At 47.2% G+C, this 21,364-nt stretch overlaps 1 protein-coding gene across 7 annotated transcripts in view; it reads right to left on the reverse strand.

Moving 5' to 3' along the window:
* SMARCA2 (SWI/SNF related, matrix associated, actin dependent regulator of chromatin, subfamily a, member 2) overlaps positions 1–21,364 on the reverse strand; it is a 205,931-nt gene that overhangs the window by 169,382 nt on the left and 15,185 nt on the right. For all 7 annotated transcript variants that reach the window (XM_062208351.1, XM_062208345.1, XM_062208346.1 and 4 more), the window contains 4 exons: positions 20,937–21,197; positions 16,473–16,602; positions 9,978–10,436; positions 712–961 (listed from right to left, as the gene is read on the reverse strand). In XM_062208351.1, coding sequence (XP_062064335.1) covers positions 712–961; positions 9,978–10,436; positions 16,473–16,602; positions 20,937–21,161 — 1,064 coding nt within the window. In that variant the 5' untranslated portion in view covers positions 21,162–21,197. The remainder of the gene's footprint in view (positions 1–711; positions 962–9,977; positions 10,437–16,472; positions 16,603–20,936; positions 21,198–21,364) is intronic.

Below are 21,364 nucleotides of genomic sequence, written 5' to 3' on the forward strand. Positions count from 1 at the left end.
TCCTGTCACTAACCATCAGGAATCTGCCAACCACAACCCGCAGGCCAAACCCTGCCCACAGCTGGCTCTGTAAATAAAGTTTTATTGGGACGCGGCCAATCCATTACCGTTGTGTGGGTGTTTTTGGACAGACAGGGCAGAGCTGACAAGCTGTGTCACAGCTAACTGGGTGTGTCAGAAAATATTGACTAGGCCTTCACTTGAGAAAGTTTCCCAATCGCTGATTTAGATAAAAGTGCCACACAGGTGAAAGTTAAGTTTCTAGGGTAAGAGTGTAAATAAGTAGCCCATATAAAGACACATACATAGGGCTACCCCTGAAGCTGGACCATGCAAGAGACCCAAACACGCACAAAGGATAACAAAGGACATATTAGATGCCAAGCCCTCATGGTAAGATTTGGTATCTGGAGGTGGGCCATGAACTTGAAGTCAGGCCTTCACAACACACACCAGCCCACCTTGCTTATGTGTCAAGGACACAAACCACAAAGACCATGCATTATAACCCATGCTGGACACTTTCCTGGATCCACAGGAAATCTACTTTGGCCTTTTGGTCTTCCAGTTCCCAGTGCCTACCCAAGCCTCCAGCATTTAGGCCCCTCTGTTGGCCCCCAGAAGAATGGCCCCAACCCAGAGAGGGGGCAGCTCAGTCCCAGGCCGCGTGATGGACAGGTAGCTCGTCCCTTCCCTAGCGGGGTGCAGTACCTGTATTCTCGTTCCTGCAGAATCTCCACGGGGTCCAGGCCTTGCGGCTTCTGGATGGGGCTGATGCGGCTCTGCTTCTGCTGCAGCTGTAGGATGGGCGAGGGCTGCCCTGGAGCTGGGGGCTGCACCGACGGCCCAGGCACGGCAGCCGCGGGGGGCTGGGCGGCAGCTGGGGGCGCAGGCGAGGGCCGGCCGCTGAGTGCCTGCAGCTTCTGTGGGGTGCCTGGACCGCTCAGCTCCTGCCCTGGGCCTGCAGGACAAGAGGGACAAAGGCAGTTGGGGCAGGACGATGCCCTGCAGGCCACACCTGCCAGCCACCCCTGGGGCTCAGGGACAGGACCACTATGTGTCTCAGACAGCTAAGGGAAGAGAAGGAAAAGGAGGGCACAGAAGGAAGAGGAGCAAGCAGGGAGGCGGGAAACGGAAAAGGGAAAAGAAAGGGCGCGAGCCTCCGTCCCTAGGGAAATGGACATTCACTAATAAGCATGGAGGAAAATGGCTCTTCCATAATAAACTGGTTAACAAAATGACAGGTCAACTGGGAATGTGGGTCTTCATAAATAATGACAGGCACCTCTCAGGGTCAGAGAAAGAGAGGAAGTTACACAACAATCAGATGCAGGGTGAGTGTTCGTAAAACTGCACTTTGCAAGTCACACCGCAAGCCCCCTTAGGGCAAACCTCTGTCCCAGTCCGGAATAGCCCTGCGGTTAGAACCAGTGCTTTACAGACAGGTGCGGAGCTGGCCAGCCTTCTCATGGGAACTACATGCGGGACTCGTTTTCATCCTTAATGACTCAAAAAAGCGTATTTTCATCAGGGCATCTCGGGAACTTAAGCCTTTTTACTACCTATTAGAAAATGTTAATAAAAACACTCAAAGTTGGGGAAAAAATCCCATTCTATCTAATAAAAATGAGCAAATATCTAGATTCAAGAGAATATTCTTCTTACATTATTGAACAACATGCAATCTTTAAGCTTATCAAAACTACTTGATAAGTTAAAGTACTTTGCCATATTAAGTTCAGGAGTCTAAATTAACTACTAGGCAGAGATCTGAAGTAAGTGTTCCATGTCTCCTTGCAGGTAACTTTTAGTTACCTTAGAGTGATAAGTAAGATCAATGATGATACCAGATGAGTTGGTAAATGAAAAATAAAGTTCAGGAAGCAGATGCTAAACCCTCTAAGAGGCACTCTTTCAAGTATTTTTTCTATCTTTTCTAGGAAGAAACAGATATCAGATGGTAACAAAAGGAAGGGTCTATACACTTCAGAGCAACTGAATAATTAACCATAAAATAATCAGACACGATGAAAAAGTGAACATGTTTATTCCATTTCCAACAGGTGCCACTTGGAAAAGTGCTTAAATGACAATGCACAGAAAGCTGTTAGCCACAGAAGGCAAGTCAAGGATTAGAGTAAACCACTTAGCAAACTCCAGTGTGCAGTATGTGCTGCGTGCGTGGCACGCGTGTACGTGTGTGTGTGCATGTGGGTGTGGGTGGTGTTACCACCCTTTCTTTCCCCTCCTGAAATGAGCCAAAACTTCCCAAAACGCTTGAGATCAGATTCCATCTTGAGATAATGTGCAGCCCTGGTTCTAAGAACTGATGGAAAACTCCGGGGAGGAAAAGGGGCTCTCTTTGTCCTGTGGTTCAGGTGCATGGATAGGCCGCACAATAAAAAGGGTCTTTTCGGCCAAGCAGCTTCTCTCCTGCATGGGGGCTCCTGTCAGCCAACGCAGGGCTCTTCATAGTATTTTACATCTGGACTTGCTTTCAGCCTTCTATAGGACACCAGTTTCTACACGTTAAATCTCAAGGTTGTTGGCCGATGCGTTGAGTTACAGAGGCAAGTTTGAGACTATGTCCTCCCGGGGGGGCCCTTCCAACAGGGCACACTTCCCTGTGGTTGGTTCAGGCGTGAGCCCGGTGAAGAAGAGCAGTTGCATTACCGCTCTGTGAGGAGCCCAGGGTGCTCCTTAGCAAGCCCCAGGAGATGGGTAGCAGCCACTTCTGAAGACAGGAGTATACTGAGGATGACCTTAAGACATGGAGGGCAACGACAAACCACCCCCCTCCCCAACAGAAAACCTGAATCCAACTGATAAAGTCACAGTCGTGAGCTCACGCTCCCTCTCCAGGTGCTCTCCTTCAAGGCCGGGGCACCCAGGAATCCCCAGCGGTGCACCTGTTACACTCATCTCCCATTCTGGGTGCTCCTTTCTTTGGCATCACTGCCTGTACAGGGACACAGAATCCTAGGAGGACTCTGAGACACATTCGAGTCCCTGTTTAAAAAACCGTATGGCCTCAGGGGAGGCGCTGGGGTGCAGCGGGTTAAGCCTCTGTCTGCGATGCCAGCACCCCAGAGGGTCACTGGTTTGTGTCCCAGCTGTTCCACTTCTGATCCAGCTCCCTGTTAATGTGCCTAGGAAAGCAGTGGAAGACAGCCCAAGTGCCCATGTAGGAGACCCAGAAGAGGCTTCTGGCTTCTGGCTTCTGGCTTCAGCCTGGCCCAGCCCCAGCTCTTTGGGGAGTGAACCAGCAGATGGAAGACTGTTTCTCCCTCTATTTTCTCTGTAACTCTGCCTTTCAAATAAATCAATCTAAAAAAAATAAACAAAACCCTATCTCCTCAAAGAAAGGCATCCAGCACATGGCAGCACACATTCAGGTTTTAACCCTGAACTTGATCTGATATATACCTGGCAGGCCTTCTTCAGTGGCTAAATGCAAAGACATTCTAATGGGGGGCTGGGGGTGGGGGCAGGATTATACCTTTAACACTTGGAAACTGAGAGTACTACAGTTAGTATGATGCACTACATAAGCACGTTTCAAACGTCCCGTGTTCTTCCAGAAGGAACTGAAGTTTGATCTAAGCTCTACCATCTGCTGGTTGGGTATACCTGAGCAAGCTCCTTCACTGTCCTGTGCTTCAGTCTCCCCATCTGCAGAATGGGGGCAGCAGCAGTACCCAACTCACAGGCCGGTGGCGAGGGTGCATGCCCAGCCGTCAGTGCTTGTCATTGCCAGCCACCAAGGACAGGGCAGCAAAAAGGCCTGATGTCATCACTCAGCTCTACAGAATTGCAAAAACGTTTCTATAGTTAAAAAGGAGAGGGCCAACACAAGGTTTGAGGAAGATGGAAATAAAAAGACAAGCTTATTTTGGTGCAAAAAAAAAAAAAGTGGCGACGCATAATGTTCTGTGGTGTCACACTTTTTCGGCCGGTGCCAGGCCTCGGCTGTGGCCCCTGCCCTGGGCTTCCTGCTTGTCCTCTGGCAGAGTGCCTCCGAAGCAAACTGTGCTGTGCGAGCCAAGGCCGCAAGCTGGCAGACTGCGTAGGCAGGCCCACTCCTCCCTCCCACAGAGCACCTGATGCAACGACATGTGCCTAGCCCCTGGCTACCTCTTCACCAGAGCGACTCTGCCTGCTGGTTTGCCCTGTACAGACAGACAGAGGTCTGCCCCAGGCCACACGACCCTGGACGGCTCCACGTGACCCTCCCCCGAGATCTTCCGCTGAAAGACCAATTGCATTCCTCCGTTCCTCTCTCTCTCTCTCTCTCTCTCTCAATAAACAGTTCAGCCTTCATCATCATGACATCTTCCTTCCCTCCAGTCCTCAGCCCTCACCCTAGGAGCCAACACACGTGCAGTCCCAGGCCCTCTCACGGGGAGTGCAGCGCCGCTGAGGGGGTCTTCACAGGCGGTTTCCCATCCCAGCACCTCCAACTTAGGACACAGAGAAACAAACTTCTTAGGTACCTAAGGTCTCACGGGCACTGAATTTCCATGCATGCTAGACATCCCCCTTGACTTTCTGGAACACAGGCCATAAATGCAAAAGATGGTTCTAGGCATTAAATTAGAATTTAAGAACTTTCCACGAGTTGGAAAAAGAAATGTGATGAAGCATATTTGTGGCACAGTGGGTTAAGTCTCTGCCTTGGACACTGGTTCCAGTTCGAGTCCTAGCTGCTCCACTTCGGATCCAGCTCCCTGCTAAAGCATCTGGGAAAACAGTGGAAGATGGCCCAAGTGCTTGGCCCCTGTCACCCTCGTGGGAGACCCAGGTGGAGTTTCAGGCTCCTGGCTTCAACCTGGCCCAGCCCTGTTGTTGCAGGTGTTGGGGGAATGAACCAACAGATAAAGACCTCTCTTTCTCCCTCTGTCTCTGCCACTCTGTCTTTCCAAAAAAAAGTAAATCTTCTTAAAAATAAACATTAAAATAAATAAACAGAGCATCTAAAAAAATCTGAGCTATCAAAAAAAGGAGTGGGAATTGGGAGGGCAAGCCCTGGAACCCATAAAAAGGGCAACAAAACCTTTGTTTGCTACCATGAAGGACCTCCCTCATCCCCCAAAATCCAAAACCTTTTTGTCCTCATTTTTTAAATTTGCTTTCATCTCTAAAAGGAACAGTGAATCAAAAAGAGAAGAAAAGCAGGATTTACGCTGTCCCCATGGCAGCCAAGGATAGAGGTCTTGCAGCCCTGGCAGAACCACTGTGGGGCCACGCCCAGCGCAAGGTCAGAGTCAAACTGTGACTCTCGGGGCGTGGCTAGGATGACATCACATTCCTTGGCCCAAAACACTCTCTTCCCCTGTGAACGACCCTCGGAAATATGACAAAAGAAACCTGTGAGTCCCACTACCTCCAGAGAGAGGGACATCCTGGAACTCATTTCCCCCAGAAACATTAGCAGAGGTGTTTACAAGCCATTTTAATTTAAGGGAGATATAAAAACTAATGATTAACTACTCATTTAAAAATTTTTTTTGATCTCTTCTGGCTTCTCCTCAATGCCAATCTAAAAAAATGCTGTGTTTCCTTAGGCAAGCTGAGGCTTGAGGTCAAGACCCACAATGCTGGCACACACTCTCCTTGGAGGTGGCAGGATGGGGCTTGTTCTTTTTGGAGGTCTCTTCCTTCCCTCTTTATCCACGGTCTCTGTCCACTCTGCCATCAAGCCTCACATGCCCCCCCCCCCCTTTACATTTCTAGCAAAACCTGGCTTAGAGAGACAAGACACAGTCAGTGAGTAAGGAAGTGAACAAACTCTAATGACAGACACCTGACAGAGGAAGATGCAGGTGTTAGAGCTGGGTTTAAACAAAAGTGGAGCCTTCTCTTCTAGAAATGATGGAGAAAACACACTCACAACTGGATTTATTAGCACGGGACCCACACATGATGCACAACAAATAACTGAAACTGCCTCCCACAGATGTTGCTACTTCCATCTTGTTATTGTAACTTGAGATGAAAAGGTTTCTCAAACCCATCCTTCCACTTCTTACCAGTTTAAGTAATACTTGGGAATCTTTTTACTGAGTCTGGGTTATCCTTTAAAATACTACAGCTTGGGGCTAGAGCTGTGGCGTAGTGGGTAAAGCCACAGCCTGTAGTGCCGACATCCCATATGGGCAACGGTTCTAGTCCTGGCTGCCCCATTTCCAATCCAGCTCTCTGCTATGGCCTGGGAAAGCAGTAGAAGATGGCCCAAGTGCTTGGGCTCCTGCACACATGTGGGAGACCCGGAGAAAGCTCCTGGCTCCTGGCTTTGGATCAGCTCAGCTCCGACCATTGCGGCCATTTGGGGAGTGAACCATCGGATGGAAGACCTCTCTCTCTGTGTAATTCTGACTTTCAAATAAATAATAAATCTTTAAAAAAAAAAAAATAGCAGATCGGCGCCGCAGCTCAATAGGCTAATCCTCCGCCTTGAGGCGCCAGCACACCGGGTTCTAGTCCCGGTCAGGGTGCCAGATTCTGTCCCGGTTGCCCCTCTTCCAGGCCAGCTCTCTGCTATGGCCCGGGAGTGCAGTGGAGGATGGCCCAAGTGCTTGGGCCCTGCACCCCATGGGAGACCAGGAGAAGCACCTGGCCCCTGGCTTCAGATCAGCGCGGTGCGCCGGCCTTAGCGTGCCAGCCACGGCGGCAATTGGAGGGTGAACCAACGGCAAAAGAAGACCTTTGTCTCTGTCTCTCTCGCTTACTGTCCACTCTGCCTGTCAAAAAAAAAAAAAAAAAAAAACCATAGCTTTGGGAGAGTGTTGTGGCTCAGTGGGTTAACCAATTGCTTGGCTCACCTGCATCCTGCATCAGAGTATCTAGGATCAAGTCCTGGCTGCTTTTCTGTCAGCTTCCTGCTGATGCTCCCAGGGCGGCAGAAGACTGCCAAGTTCCTGCCATCCACATAGGAGACTCAAATGGAGTTCCTAGCTCCTGGCTCTTGGCTTCAGCCTAGGCTACCCCAGGCTGCTGTGGGCAATTGGGGAGTGAACCACCAGGTAGAAGATCTCTCTCTCTCTCACTCTTGCTCTCGCTTTCTCTCTAGCTCTCTCCTTCCCTCCTTTGCTTCCTCCCTCCTGCTCTGTCACTCTGCTTTTCAAATAAATCTTTCAAAAACAGACCAGTGCTTGTGGAAGTCTGTGATAAGGTGAGACTCTAGGGCAAGTAGTTCGTGTAGAACATTAATGCTCATAGGATAAGGTCCAGACCTTTTGAGAGATTCAGATGTTGGTTCTTCCTCTCCATCAAACCATCAGCTATTTGGTTGCTACCAACTGGCCTCTGCTTGAAAGCTCTTAAAAATCAATATTGTTCATCCACTGAGATAGGGGATAGCAACACGACCAATTTTGTTGCCATCGTCACTAGAGGAGGAGAGGAAGGGCTCTGAGACACTCCACCTGTTTACACAGAGTAAAATGCTTGCATTCTAGCAGGGAACTCTGTCAGCCTCTTTCCCATGTCATGAGCCTTTACACCACGAAGAAGCCAGTAGGGAAACGTGGTTAAGAACAGGAGCTCCCACATCAGACTACTGGGGGCTGAGCCAGGAAATAGTTAATGTGTGTCAACTGCTTCTTCCTGGGAACAGCCTGTAAGCTCAGACACTCAATAAATACAAGCAGCCCACATACATAGGAAGGGACTTTCAAGTAAGCTGCAACTCAAAGATGACTATAGTTTGGTGCAAAGCGTAAGGGAAATCTACATGTGGTTTTCCAGAACACACAGGAACGTTCCAAAGGCTCCTCTACACGTAGATAGCCTTTGCTTGCATCTGGCTGCATTTCTGACAGGTGGAGCTTTACAGTTTCAAAACTCGTAAAAATACTGAAGAGTTAAAATGACAGTTTCTACATGGTTTTCTGACCTTCCTAGCCTAGTGCTAGGTCTGACATGATCCTCCACCTACCAAATGGCTCCATGATAGCCACACAGGAATGATGAGCTGAAATGACACTTCCTAGCTGTGCTCTAGATGTCTGTGATCCCCCCAAATTCATATCCTGAAATGTGAACCCCAAGGCAATGGTATAGGAAATAGGACCCTTGGGAAGTTATTAGGGCGTGGGGAGCTGAATCCCTGTGGGTGGAATTAGTGTCCATTTCTGTCTTTGAAAGGCAGAGAGAAGGAGAAAGAGACAGACAGAAAGGCACAGAGAACTCTTCCACCTGCTGGTTCACTCCCCAAATGCCCACAACACCCCGAGGGCTGGGCCAGGCTGAATCCAGGAACCAGGATCTCAATCTTGTTCACAGGGACTCATGTACTTGAGTACAGGATACAGAGAAGCAGGAAACCAGAATCAGAAGTGGAGCTGGGATGCAAACCCAGGCACTCTGATAGGATCTGTGAGTGCCACAGAGGGGTATTAACCTTGGTGCCAAACACCTGCCCAAAGTAGCGCCCTTATAACAAAAGACCCCCTTCACCAGTGAAGACACAGTAGAAAGCTGCCAAGCCTGACCGAGGAAATACCAGATCTGCAGGCGCCTTGATCTTGGACTTTCTGGTCTACAGAAAAGTGAGAAATGAATTTCTGTTTTTCACCAGCTGACCAGGATATAGTATTTGTTGTAGAGCCCAAACAGACATAGGCACTCACTGTCTCTACAGCTAACAGGAAGAGTTTGGAGCTGCCTCTGGCAGAAAAGAGATGAAAGGCAGAATATCAACACTGATAAACCCATGAAGCTGAACTCTCTCCCACTGTGAAAATCCCAAAACCTAGGGAGAGCTCCAAGATCCCACGCTGATGGCTCCCAGTGACCAGCGTGCCATGGCTCGCCCAGATGAGTGGAAACCATTCCCAGGAAATGGGATTGGTGTCAAGGAAGGACCACACTCCCTACGCGCCAAGGCTCCCCTAGGAGGAGTAGCACAAAGTCTCTGCTTTCCTGAGTTCTTTCCAGAAACTTTCCTACAGAAAGCACACCCTACCCCTTAACACTGCCAAATGCCACCTGTGAGGTCAAGCTGGGCCACTAGGCGGCCACGTACAGGAAGGTGCCATCTTTATGCACTGCACAGTGTCAGAGCTCCAGGCTGCATCCCAGGGTCCCAGGGAACCTGCTCTTCTACTTATTATGAACAAACGTTACAGAGGTTTTCATCACGCAGTGTCTGTTATAATAATGAGGATGAGGATGAGGATGATGGTGATGGTGATGGTGATGGTCATTTAAAGAAACAAAACACCCAACCAGGAAATGTACTTTACACACACAGGCTAGAAACTGCCCTGTGCCCTCTGAGAAACGGGGAAGCCAGCTCTTTCCAGACAGTGACCGCAAGGTGTCTGCCCCGTCGGCTCTGGTCTCGACCTGGCAGGACACTCGAGCCACTATTGGAGCTGGGGGACAGCCACCAGGAAGGCTCTTGGGGCTTCCACACTCCTGACCTCCATTTCCTACTTCTGTTTCTATTTCCCTTGTTTGTCACTTGCTGCTTGATAACTAATTTTACTTCAGGTCGGCTCCTTGGAAGCTTCCCCAGATGCTTGTTCACAATAACAAGGGGTGGAAATCAATCAACCAACAACTCTGAGATGGCTCTGGTGAGGCCAACTCGAGGCGAGCGAGTTCTGTCCAGGGAACACAGTAGGTACAAGCATCCTTAACCCGGGGTGTGCGGAAGGGCCTCTGAGAAATCTCATGTCTACAACATCTCCCGGGAACTGTCTAGAGTGACAATACCAAGTCATGAGTGACAGGGCTGTTTTTCCCAAAGCCCAAACTGGCACAGGAGTCTCCAGAGGTTAGGAAGCACTGTTCTAGGACTCCACTGCAGGGGACCAGAAAGCTGGGCCACCTGAGTGGTCCAAGAAAAGAAAAGGTCAACAGAAGCTCCGGCCAGCCCCGGGTTCGCGTGAAGCCGGTGCCTGTGCATGTGAGCAGTCTTCCTCACCCACGCTGTACCCTGGCATCATTCATCTGCTCGCATCCGAACCTACCAGATGGTCTGGCGGGGCCACCAAAGGCCATCAGCGATTGTGGCAGCTGGGCTTGCTGCTGCTGCTGTTGCTGCTGCTGCTGCTGCTGCTGCTGCTGCTGTTGCTGCTGTTGCTGCTGCTGTTGCTGCTGCTGGGGCTGTTGCTGGGGCTGCTGCTGGGGCTGCTGCTGCATGCCGGGCAACGTCCTTTTCCCCTGGACTGCAAGCTGCAGTGTTTCGGGGAGGGGCTGGCCCCGGGCCAGCATTTTGTAAGCTAAAATCTGAGCTCGCAGCTGATGCAGCTGGACAGGGCTGAAAGGCGAGGGACCTCTATTGGGCTGGCTCATGGCCTGCGGATCTCCCTGGATGAGGGGCCCCGGCTGGTTCGGTGGCATCTGGGGCGGGGTTGGGCCTCCTCCGGAGATAGGGCTGGAGACGTGCTCTGGGGCGCCCAGTGGAGATGGATGCGGTGACATGTAACCTAAAATAAAGCACACAAGGAGATCACAGGCTGTCCCCCACGACCCTGAGGGAGAGGCATTCCTGAATACTCTAGTAATTTTCTAGAATAACACAAGACAATAGAAATCTGAATTCTATGTAGCTTAACAATTACATACAGTTTAAAAGTGAAATATAGGGGTCAGCATCGTGGTACAGCAGGTTAAACAGCTGCCGCCCGCAAGGCTACAATCCCATATTGAAGTATCAGTTTAAGTCCCAGCTGTTCTACTTCCAAAATGAGTATGTCTGTCTATCTGTCTCTCTCTCTCTCTCTGTAACTGCCTTTCAAAGAAACACATAAACCTTAACAAATGGTACATATATTTTAGAAATATGCACAATTTAAAATGTTCTAGTAGCCACATTAAAAAAAGCAAAAGAAACAAGTTAACTTTAATGCATTTTACTGAAGACAATAAATGCAAAACATTTGCCTTCCAAAATATAAAAATTAGTGATGGGATTTTTTTTGTTCTTTTTCACGCTGAGTCTGTGAAATCCTGGGGCCAGCCACAGGGGCAGCAATCAACGGTCATCTGTATCCCAAGAAGCAAACTGTAACGGCGGCCATACACCTACAGGAAAGGCATCAGGAGACAGGGCACTACACCTCAAAGCAGCTCCAGGCTAGAGATCAAAACCTGAAGGCTTTTCATATATCTCATGGGGCAATTAAGAGTGTCTTGTATTTGGCTTATTACGTACATGATGGGTAACTTGCAATTATGGAAGGCAGACATGTTGCAGGCCCTCTACTTAGCACTGCACGTAACCGTCTCGCAGGTGTTCTCAGAGCCCGATCTAAGACTGAGCACCAGCATCTTGTTTGGGAGGAGCAGGAATGGCGATGGGTGTGGGAAGGTGGCACCGGAAGGGAAGGCAGCCAAGAACAAGTGTTATTGTCAAGTCAGCTGCTACACTGGGTATTTCAAGGCTAATCCAGCATAGACGCTGTAGGATAACTTGTCTCTGAATTATCCAGGGGCAAAGAAGCTGGAATACGTAGATCTTACAGTCATCAGTCTGTGGTTGTTAATCTGGGTTCTGGGGACCACTGGTCTCCTGATGCTTTCTACGCGTGGGCACGATCAATGTCAGCGACTGGAAATGAACCCAGCTGCTGGCTCTGATTGGTGGGGGAATAAAGCTGGTGAAGGGGATCCAGTGGGAATGCACAGAATAGAGCACCCGTGATTTCTTCAGTGCTCACAACAACCCTGGAGGATACAGACCAGCCCCACATTTTCATGAAATGTGGAGACATGCTCAGAGAGTAAGTGAGTGACCCCCAAGTGACACAATCCAATCTTGGCAGCTCCAAGATTTAAGCCAAGGTCAGTCTGATTCCAGTACGTAGGCCCATTACATGAGCTGATACAAGTTTGGTTGCATAAACAATGGACTTAACATCCCCAAAATCACCCAGCACCACTTAAAACCAACCAAAGTAAGCTATATGGGTTTTCCAAGATCTCACGGGGAAATTTAAGAACACTCTTCTGGAAAAGAAGAACCAAAACGCACAAAAATGTCACAGAACTTCTTTCAGGAGATGATGTGTAAGGCCTGGCTGACAGGTTCCTGGAAACCTGTGACTGAGTGTGGGTGGAGGGGATCCAAGGGCAGGCAAGCAAACAAGGAATTGGGTCATGGTCATCACTCAAGGTCACCACCAACGGGTCTGTTTGATGCCTACTGGATGTTTGCACCAGTGTCAAATTTGAACAGAAAGAGCTCAGCTCGTCTATGAAGAATCAAAGAGGCCCAAGAATATGTGACCCCTACTGACTGGGGGAGTCACTGTCACCATTCACACAGCCCAGAGAAAATAAAGGACACAGCTACTTCCATCTCCAAGTGCCATTTGGAAAGAGAAGCAAGTTTAGCAAGATCCCCAAAGACAAAGAGTGGGTTTTGCTTCATCAATCAGTAAGAAGGAGAACATTGGGGGAAATCTTGCCCTGAAGAGAACCGGAAGAACTGCTAAGTCTCCTTCCCTAAATCCCTACTCTAGAAGTGATTAGAATTCCAGTTGGTTTTACAAATCAGCCAAGAAAAGGCCCCCTGAAGTCAGCCTGCAAGACTAGCAGAAATTTAAATCCCAACTTGTTGTTATTTATAACAATAAACATTTAGGGAATGTCAACAACATATACTTAACTTTGTCATTAACATTCTTCCTCCTTAGTAAGTCTTACTTTCATCCCTTAATTGTAACGCTGGTGCAAACTGGTACTTTGTTCCTTATGACATCTTTCTGGCCAGCCTTGCATCAACCTCAAGGGGAGACACTTTCCACCAAAGTAATTTGCATTTTCTTAGTAGAAGGGAAACCACTACCGATCAAAATGGTGCACATGTCTGCTGCCTTCTGATAACCTGCATTTCCTCAGGTGGCCAACTACAAACTCAGCCAAACCAATCGAAGGCTACCCAACACAATCAATCAGAATGTTAGGCAATTTAGTCTAAACTCAACTGCAGAACTATCACATCACTCTTTCACTATGGACGGGTCATCTTCACAAGGGTGACAAAGTTGCATTAAAGCACAGATGTTCAGGGGCCAGCAACGCAGCACTGCTGGCTAAGCCCATGAGAACGCTGGTTCGAGTCCCAGCTGTTCCACCTCCTAACCAGGACCTGGCTAATGCACCTGGGAAAGCAGTGGAAGACGGCCCAAGTACCTGGGCTCCTGCCACTCATGTGGGAGACCCAAATTGAACTGCAGGCTCCTGGCTTTGGCCTGGCTCAGCCTTAGACTGTTGTGGCCATTTAAGGAGTGAACCAGCAGATGGCAGAACTTTCTGTCTCTTTTTTTTCTCTCCCTCTCTCTGTAACTCTGCCTTTCAAATAAATTAAATAAGTCTTTTTTTAAAAATAAAAGTACAAGTATTCAAACTCTGAAAAGAGAACTCTGTCACCAGAAAAAAAAAAATCAATCCAAAACACTGTTATCTCAAATTTCCTAAGAAAGAAACTAAGAGGGGAATAAAAAGTATTTTTAAGAATTAACCAATACAGCTAAATTTTACCTTGAATTTGATAAGAAACTGGGGGTGGGAAGAATTCAAGAGGATGCTAATAGAATCATTCTGTCACAGGATGACATTAAAATGTGACAGTGTCTCAGCGACAGAGACGAGATTTCTTTCCATACACGAGAAGCATTCCATAAAACTTGAGGAAAAACAGCATGAAAATGATGCAACAACATAGCATATTTTGGTAATTATCTGGAGTTGAGAAAACAGAGTGAAGAAATTGCCCAAGAGTGAATGCACATTTTTCGGCAGGACAAGAATGCTGAAGCAGCGTCCACTGTTTTTAAAATCTTGTTTGATTTGCTCATTCTAAAGGAGTCAAAAAGTGGCAGTTTTACTCCTCTGGGCTTCAAGGACCATTATCTCCCCCATTTCACCTGGCCTCAGAGCGAAGCAATAACCTCTTGCCAATGAATAATCTTGAACTTGAAAGTGCTAATTTTATATGGATTTTTTCTCTCCCCCTCCACAAACCTTAAATATTATACACCTGCCTCTGAAAGTTCTTCTTCTATTCAATGGACTAAAAATAAACAGCTTTATCATTGGGACCATAAGGTACACAATTCAGTATTTATCACAGGAAATGGCTTTGCTTCTCAACCAATACCCTAAAATAACCTAGTAGGTTGCTAGGTAGTAAAAGCTGGCAGCAGTCTCCCAATCAATCCCATACCTCACTGTACCCGGGGGTTAATAAATGGCTTCCTTCAATGAGGTTTTTAAAGATCCCTGCTATTACCAAGACTAAATTCTTTTCAGATCATTTTATAGAATGGAATTGCACTACACCAATACTGCTTTATTTATTTATTTTACTTTTAAATGACTCATTCCCCCAGCCTACAATGCACATTACTATTTTAGACAATAATATTACATGTTAATCTTTGCATTTTCAAAGTAATAACCTGCTGAAATTACATAAAATTGAGATGTACTTAAAATTGTTGATTTTTTTGAATGCACAGGTTTCCTTCTATACCTGAGTGAGAAAAATCTGCTAGGAATCTATCCAGTCATGTGCTAGACATAATGTCGAGTGCTGGAGACTCCGTGATAAGGAAAGTATCATTCCTAAGTGGAAGAGGGAAGCCAGGCAATCAGAGAAACGTTAAGAAAAATAAGTCAAAATTCTCTCAACTATGATTCTTCTTGCATTTAATGTGTTTTTGGCTTGGGGGTCTTCCTAGGGCCCTGCTACTAGAGGACATTAAATGCCAGGAGCAGAAAGAACAAGCGCTTAGCTTAAAAATCACTCAATATAACTTATCTACATGCCCCGAGGTGTTCAAAACAAGATCTACACCAGCTCTGTGAACACACACCCAAAGCGTCGGGCAGCTTTTCTGAAATGGAGAAGATTCTGGCCCATCCACCTGCAGCAAGGACGCCTGTGTGCTGACACATTCAGAGCAGAGTCTGCCCAGGCACTAGCAGTCACTCTTAGGCCACCATCACCTGCCTATTTATACTTCAAAGAGAAAATGACTACGGATACATTTCTCTAAAATACTCTTAGCCAGAAGTCTTCCCTTCAATAGATGGATATCTGATTTTGGATGGAGGAAAAATTCACATCCATTTAATTACACAGGAGTCTACAGAGCAACATGTAAACCACAGCCTTGAATTAATAATGTTCACATCGATGCCAGCTAGTGCCAGATTAATCTGTGTACCTCATATGTTGAGATAACCAAAGAATGATTTTGAAATCAGGCCACGGTGTATTTAAAAGGCTTTGCGATATCTTACTCTGCACTCAACAGTGAGGAAAAGGAGGATATGTAAACACAAAAGAGAAAAGAAACACACCATGGATTTATTTGCCTATTGTTGTGAACTGAACTGTGCTCCCTCCCCAACAGAAAATACATTGAAGCCCTAACTCCCAGTACCCATGAACATAAACTTACTTGGAAATCGGGTCTTTGCAGCCTAATCTGCAGTGTTAATATGAGGGTCTACTGGATTAGATAGGCCCTAATCCAGTGAATGGTGTCCTTATACAGAAACCTAAATACGCTGGCAGACACCCAGGAAAACTGTGCAGACCGATGCAGAGATCGGAGTGATGCAGCCACAGGCCTGTGAATGCCAAGGATTACTGGCAACCACCGACAGCTAAGAAAGAAGAGAGCGAGGATTTTCCCCCAAAGCCCTTACGGAGAGCAGGGCCCTGCTGACCCCCTGGCCTCCAGAACTGATCCACCTGCAGCAAGGATGCCTGTGCCACCACACTCAGATCAGAGGCTGGGATGTTCCTCAGTCTGCCGAGGCACTAGCAAAAAGCCACTCGTAGGCCACCATCACCTGCCTATGTATTCATCAAAGAGAAAATGACTATGAATACAGTTCTCGAAAATACTCTTAGCCAGAAGTCTTCCCTTCTGGGGAAATACATTTTTGTTCTTTTCAACCACACAGGTTGTGGGAATTGATATGACAATCCTAGGAGACCACCACAGTACCCGCCAGCAATGACAGGCGATGTCACAGCCAGAGCACACCAGCTGAAAGACAGTGCCATCCAAGGGACCCAACGGTTCATCCAATCTTCACATCTGTGCTGTGGCTGGGAGGCAGACCTGGATCATCCTTCTGCCCTCTCTGTCACTACTGGATGTCTCAATGGGAGGAAACAAGCAGGCCCTCTAAGCCTTAGTTTCTCCATCTATAAAAGTGGGGTAACACCATTTACCTTATGGGATCACAGCTAAACTCTCTACAGCATTCTGTAGAGTATCTGCACCCACAGTAGCTAGTAAAATTACTAAGTTTTGGAAATAAAACTGGCCCTATAAACCAAAGTTTAGTTGGTGAGAAGGGGGGTAGAGTTTGGCAAGGAAAAGAAACTTGCTGGCATCAACCTTCCTGAAACATACTCTTCAGAAGTCAAAACTAAAATATCTACCAGGAGAGACCGAGGCTGAGCTATGGAAGCAATGTCGGCTGCAGACACAAACCTTGGCTGTGCTGATCCATGGGGCTCTGGGGAGGGCCCATTCCCGGGTGCGGTGGTCGCATGCTGCTGCCCTTCATGGACCCACAGTGGATATCTTCCACGATCCCCTTGTCGTGCATACCATCGATGGGCTGAGACACAGAAAGGACATCTGTTAGACACCTGCTGAAGGAACAGCATTCAAAACCCCTCCCCAAAAGTCCTCAAAGGTGTGACACAATCATTTATTACCCACTCTGTATTTTTTACACTTCATAGGTGGGGACAGAAAAAAAAAAACAAAAACACTACATCAATAGGAGCAACAAAACTACCTGGCATCAAAAGTTACAGTTTTAAACAGTTGAAGGCGGGAAGGGATATATCCAAACTTGCCATTAAATAGAAAGTCAAATAAAGCGGACAAACACACGCTCTGCTTCCATACCCTAGAAAGTAGTCCTGAAACCCGTTATAACCCGGAAGTTTAGTCTGAAGCCTGAAGGAAGACCGTTCAAAACATCTTCTTCAAGCCGATTTTCTGTCACTGGGGGGAAAGGAACTATGGAAAGTTTATAAGTTGAAACCAGAAGGTTCCACGGCAGTTGGGGAGAGTAGAACTTTCAGAAAGCCCAGAGCCGAGAATGGGGGTGAAGACTGGCAGGGGAGGCAAAGCTTCCTCGAGGCAGGAAGACCGGAAAAGGTTCAAGGCACAGGCTGGAAATAAACGATGAACACGAGGGGCAGATCCAGGATTTGAGACCCAGTAGATGACAGACACACAATCAATAGCTATTGAATTGATGTTAATCCAATCCAGAATTGGGCAACGGAGCATGTGTCTGAACAAGGCAAAGCCTGTTCCTCCCCCTACACTGGAACAGCGATTTTCAAAGCAGCCTGAAAGGAATATTTCCAGGAGTTTATAGAAACCAAATGATTTCGAGCAAGAAAGTATGAGTGTTTGCAGTTTTGGAGAAAAGAAAGTTAATTTCTGCAGAGTCAAAAGCATGCAGTTGAAAAGAAGAAAAATTTACCATAAAGAGGATGTTCAGAAGAAAAATGGGAAGACTCTGGTAGAAAGAGTGACACTTGAGTCTGTTAAACAGTAATAATGGAGTGGAAATCAAAGCAACACAGCAGATGTATTTAGGCCACTTGTTTATTTATTTCCAGTCATGTTGAAAAGCAAACAGTTGAAGCTCAGGAGAAGGAGGGGCAAGACAAGGAATCCAGCTGCCTGGCAAAGAGAGGCAGGGAAGTGGAGGCATCTGGTCCACAGGTGTGAACCCTGAGTGCTCTCCCCAGGTCTTCGTGCAGGGAGGGGCTGGGCAGGAGGAAAGGCAAGAGGGCCAGCAGCGCCACCCACACAACTCCAGAGGGACAGCACGAGAACACGGAGCATCCAACAGGGAGGAGACCATGGGAGAGTGCGATCCCAGGGGCAGGGCAGAAAGCAGGAGGTTAGAAGAGACCAAAACTCCATCCAGTTTAGAAACACACACACACATACACGCTGCACCAACTCTCATCTGCCCTTTGGATTTTCAATGTTTAAATGATAACAAGGGCTAGCTAAACATTTCCTTCAAATGTTCTCTTTCATTTTAAAGAAGGGAACATCCTCAAACCCTTCCAAAAAATGAGGTCCACCCGCTCGGATGAAGGTTTAGAAGTGACAGGTCAGCTCTTGAACGCAGCTCCCAAATGGATTTAACCTCAACACAAGGTAATCTGTCAGCATCTCCACTATGTCCCCAAAAACATGATGTGGAAAGCAAGCAGCTTTGTTTCCCCACCCAAATGACACGTCAGGAGTGGATTTTTATGTAAAAGGGAGGGAGAGAACTTAGGATTTCTACCACAGAGAGACCCATTAGCTACCGCTGACTGAGAAGAGCAAGGCCCATACTCCTCAGCCGAGACAGAACCATTCTAACAGAGCACACAAAGGACAGAAAAGAAACCGCCTGCACGCGCACGCACACCTCTGCGAAGGGAGCATTTTTACTGAACACGAGAAAAGTCAGCTATAAAATGCAAGTACAACAAGCTCTTACATGCGAGTGCAGCTAGGATTAACCACTTTCCTAATGTTTTTCTTACTTTTCAACATAAGCATATACTGGTTTCCTAATTAGAAAATTCTTTTTTCTCCCCTTTTTTGGCAGCCACACAATTTTACTATCTTACCAACAGTGCATGAAGAGTAGGGTTTCTCCCCACTCCCTTCAGCATTTTGCTATTTTCATTCCCTAATGGGTCAAAGGTGGCATCTCACTGTGGTTTTAATTTGAGCTGTTTTTTAATGGCTGATGAACTACTTTTCCTGTGTTTATTGTCCGTTTGTATCTATATTCGGAGAAATCTATTTAGAAGTCTATTCTAAGTCCTTCACCCATTTTAAAAGAATGTTTTATTTATTTATTAATTTATTGAAAGTTTTGAATGATAGAAAGGAAGAGACTGATTCATTCACTGATTTGAAAATAAAAACAACAGACAGGGAGAGACAGAGAGATCCAATAGCTCACTCCTCAAAAGTCCAAAACAGCTTGGGCTGGGCCAGGCTGACGCCAGGAGCCCAGAACTCCACTGAGGTCTCCCACGTGGGTGGCAGGGACCCAAGTTCTTGGGCTATCATCTTCTACCTCTCAGGTGCATCAGATGGAAGTGGAAGTGGGACTCCATCCCAGGCACTCCCGAGTAGCAGCTTAACCCACTGCGCCACAATGACTCGCCTCTTTTGAGCTCTGATGCCTGAAGCCTTAAAACTGACCTAAATGGGCTGGGGCTGTGGTCTAGAAGGTTAAGTCACTGCTCCACTTCTGGTCCAGCTCCCTGTTAATGTGTCTAAGAATGTAGTGGAAGGTGGCATAAGTCCTTGGTACCCTGCACCCACGTGGGAGACCCAGACGAAGTTTCTGGCACCCAAATTTGGCTTTGCTCAGCCCTAGTCATTGTAGCCATTTGGAAGGTGAACCAGCAGATGGAAGCTGGATCTCTCTCTTTCCCTCTCTCGCTCTCTGTCTTCTTTCTCTCTGCATTCCTACCCTTGAACTAAATAAACAAATCTTAAAAATTAAAAAAAATGACATAAAGCCATATATAATGATAGGAAACACTTGCTCTTTCCTGTGATCATATTTACGTTTCAAGCTTGTGTATTCCGCTACTATAAAAATCAATTTTACGTGTGAAAATAACTGGGCTATGGGGTATCCAGACATTTGCTTAGACGGTATTTCTCAGTGTGTCTGTGCAGGTATTTCTGCATGAGAGCATGGGCAGCATTTGAACTGACAGAAGAAAGCAGGTGTCCTCCCCCCCCCCACCCCACCCCCCGCAGGTGGGCATCCTCCAGTTCAGGTCATGGAAGCCCTAACCAAAACAAAAAGACAGGGGATGGGAGAAGATGTTCTGTCTGCCTGCCCTCTAAAGCCAGGCCATCGGTCCTCCCCTGCCCTCAGAGCGGGCCTGACACCATGGACTTTCCTGGGTCTCAGGCCTTTGAGCTCAGCCTAGAACTACAGCGCCAGCTCTCCTGGCTTTGCAGCTGGCTGCCTGCAGACTGTGGGACTTCTCAGCCTCCGTAAGTGCGTGAGCCAATGCCTGGTAACCACCGCCCCACCCACCTGTGATGTCATCCAAAGGATTGCAAAACCCTCACCTGTCTCATTAGGCAAGACTTTCAGGTAACGTACAGTCGTCCTCACAGATTTTCTTTGGCTGCTGCTTACTTCAAAGCAAATCACTGGGGGACCTTGTAACTTTTTCGGAAGGCTGTTTGCTCTCCTTTGCACCTCTCACAAAGGCACACTGCCAACTCGCACCAATCTGATCTTCCCCACAGCAACGAGCTCCGTCACATAAACAAAGGATCATTATAACCTTAGTCCAGGAACAAACAGACGGACCTCAGCTCTGCAAAATCAGTCCTTTTCCAAAACCAGAATCAAGTTCTTCACAAAGAGACAGCAAGGTTCACTTCAAGGACTCCTGAGAAATGATCTCATTTCAATATTGCCTGTAAAGATTACTCTAGGAAATGATTCTTTTTCCTTTTCCTTTTTGGGGGTCTAAAGTATTAAAATGAACGTCAACAGTTTTAGGGGAAAAGTTTCTCCATGGATTCATTCATGGGTAATATAAATTACTTAACACTGATAGGAAAAGAGCAGGATCTAGACACTATAAGACTCATTTAGCAAGCCAAGGTACTTTCAACCCACAAATCACACCATCTCACTGTCACAGCTGAATATCAGAAGTATTTTAAAACGCCAACTTCTGATTTTCATGACTGCTACAACATCTGTGGCAATAAAATTATCTTAGAACATACATTTTTACTAATACACAAGATAAGGCAAAGATGTAGCTAGACTCTCTTGTCAGCAACAGCAGAGACAAGGGAAAGGAGTTATCAGGATGATCAGCCATCCACGACTCAAAAGTCAGGACCAAACCCGAGAATAACTCTTACCTTATGCATCTGATGCATGCCCTCCTGTGGGAAATCCGCAGACCCCATTGTCGGCATTGGATGTGAGACGCTCGGAGGTCCAGGACTTGGCCCCATCATGCTGTGGACGGAGCCTGGAGATGGTCCTGGGCCAGGACTAGGTCCAAGAATTGGTCCAGGGGAGGGTCCGGGCCCCGGTGAGGGCCCCGGATGGGGCATGGCACCAGGGTCTGTGGGCGTGGACATCTACTTCTCCGGTCTTTGCCAGCCAGCAGAGTGATACTAAGTTGGAAAGCAGACAAAAGAAGGGAATATTTTAAACATGATGTTAAGATCAGAATAAAACAGTTGCTAGCGTTGGATGGTGCCATTTCTGTAACAAACATCAAACAGAACTGCCTGTCTAGTCCAGATGTTTGAGTGAGTGTGAAATATATCTGTTCACCCTC

Source organism: Lepus europaeus, chromosome 12, assembly GCF_033115175.1.
Source record: "Lepus europaeus isolate LE1 chromosome 12, mLepTim1.pri, whole genome shotgun sequence".
Lineage (NCBI taxonomy): Eukaryota > Metazoa > Chordata > Mammalia > Lagomorpha > Leporidae > Lepus > Lepus europaeus.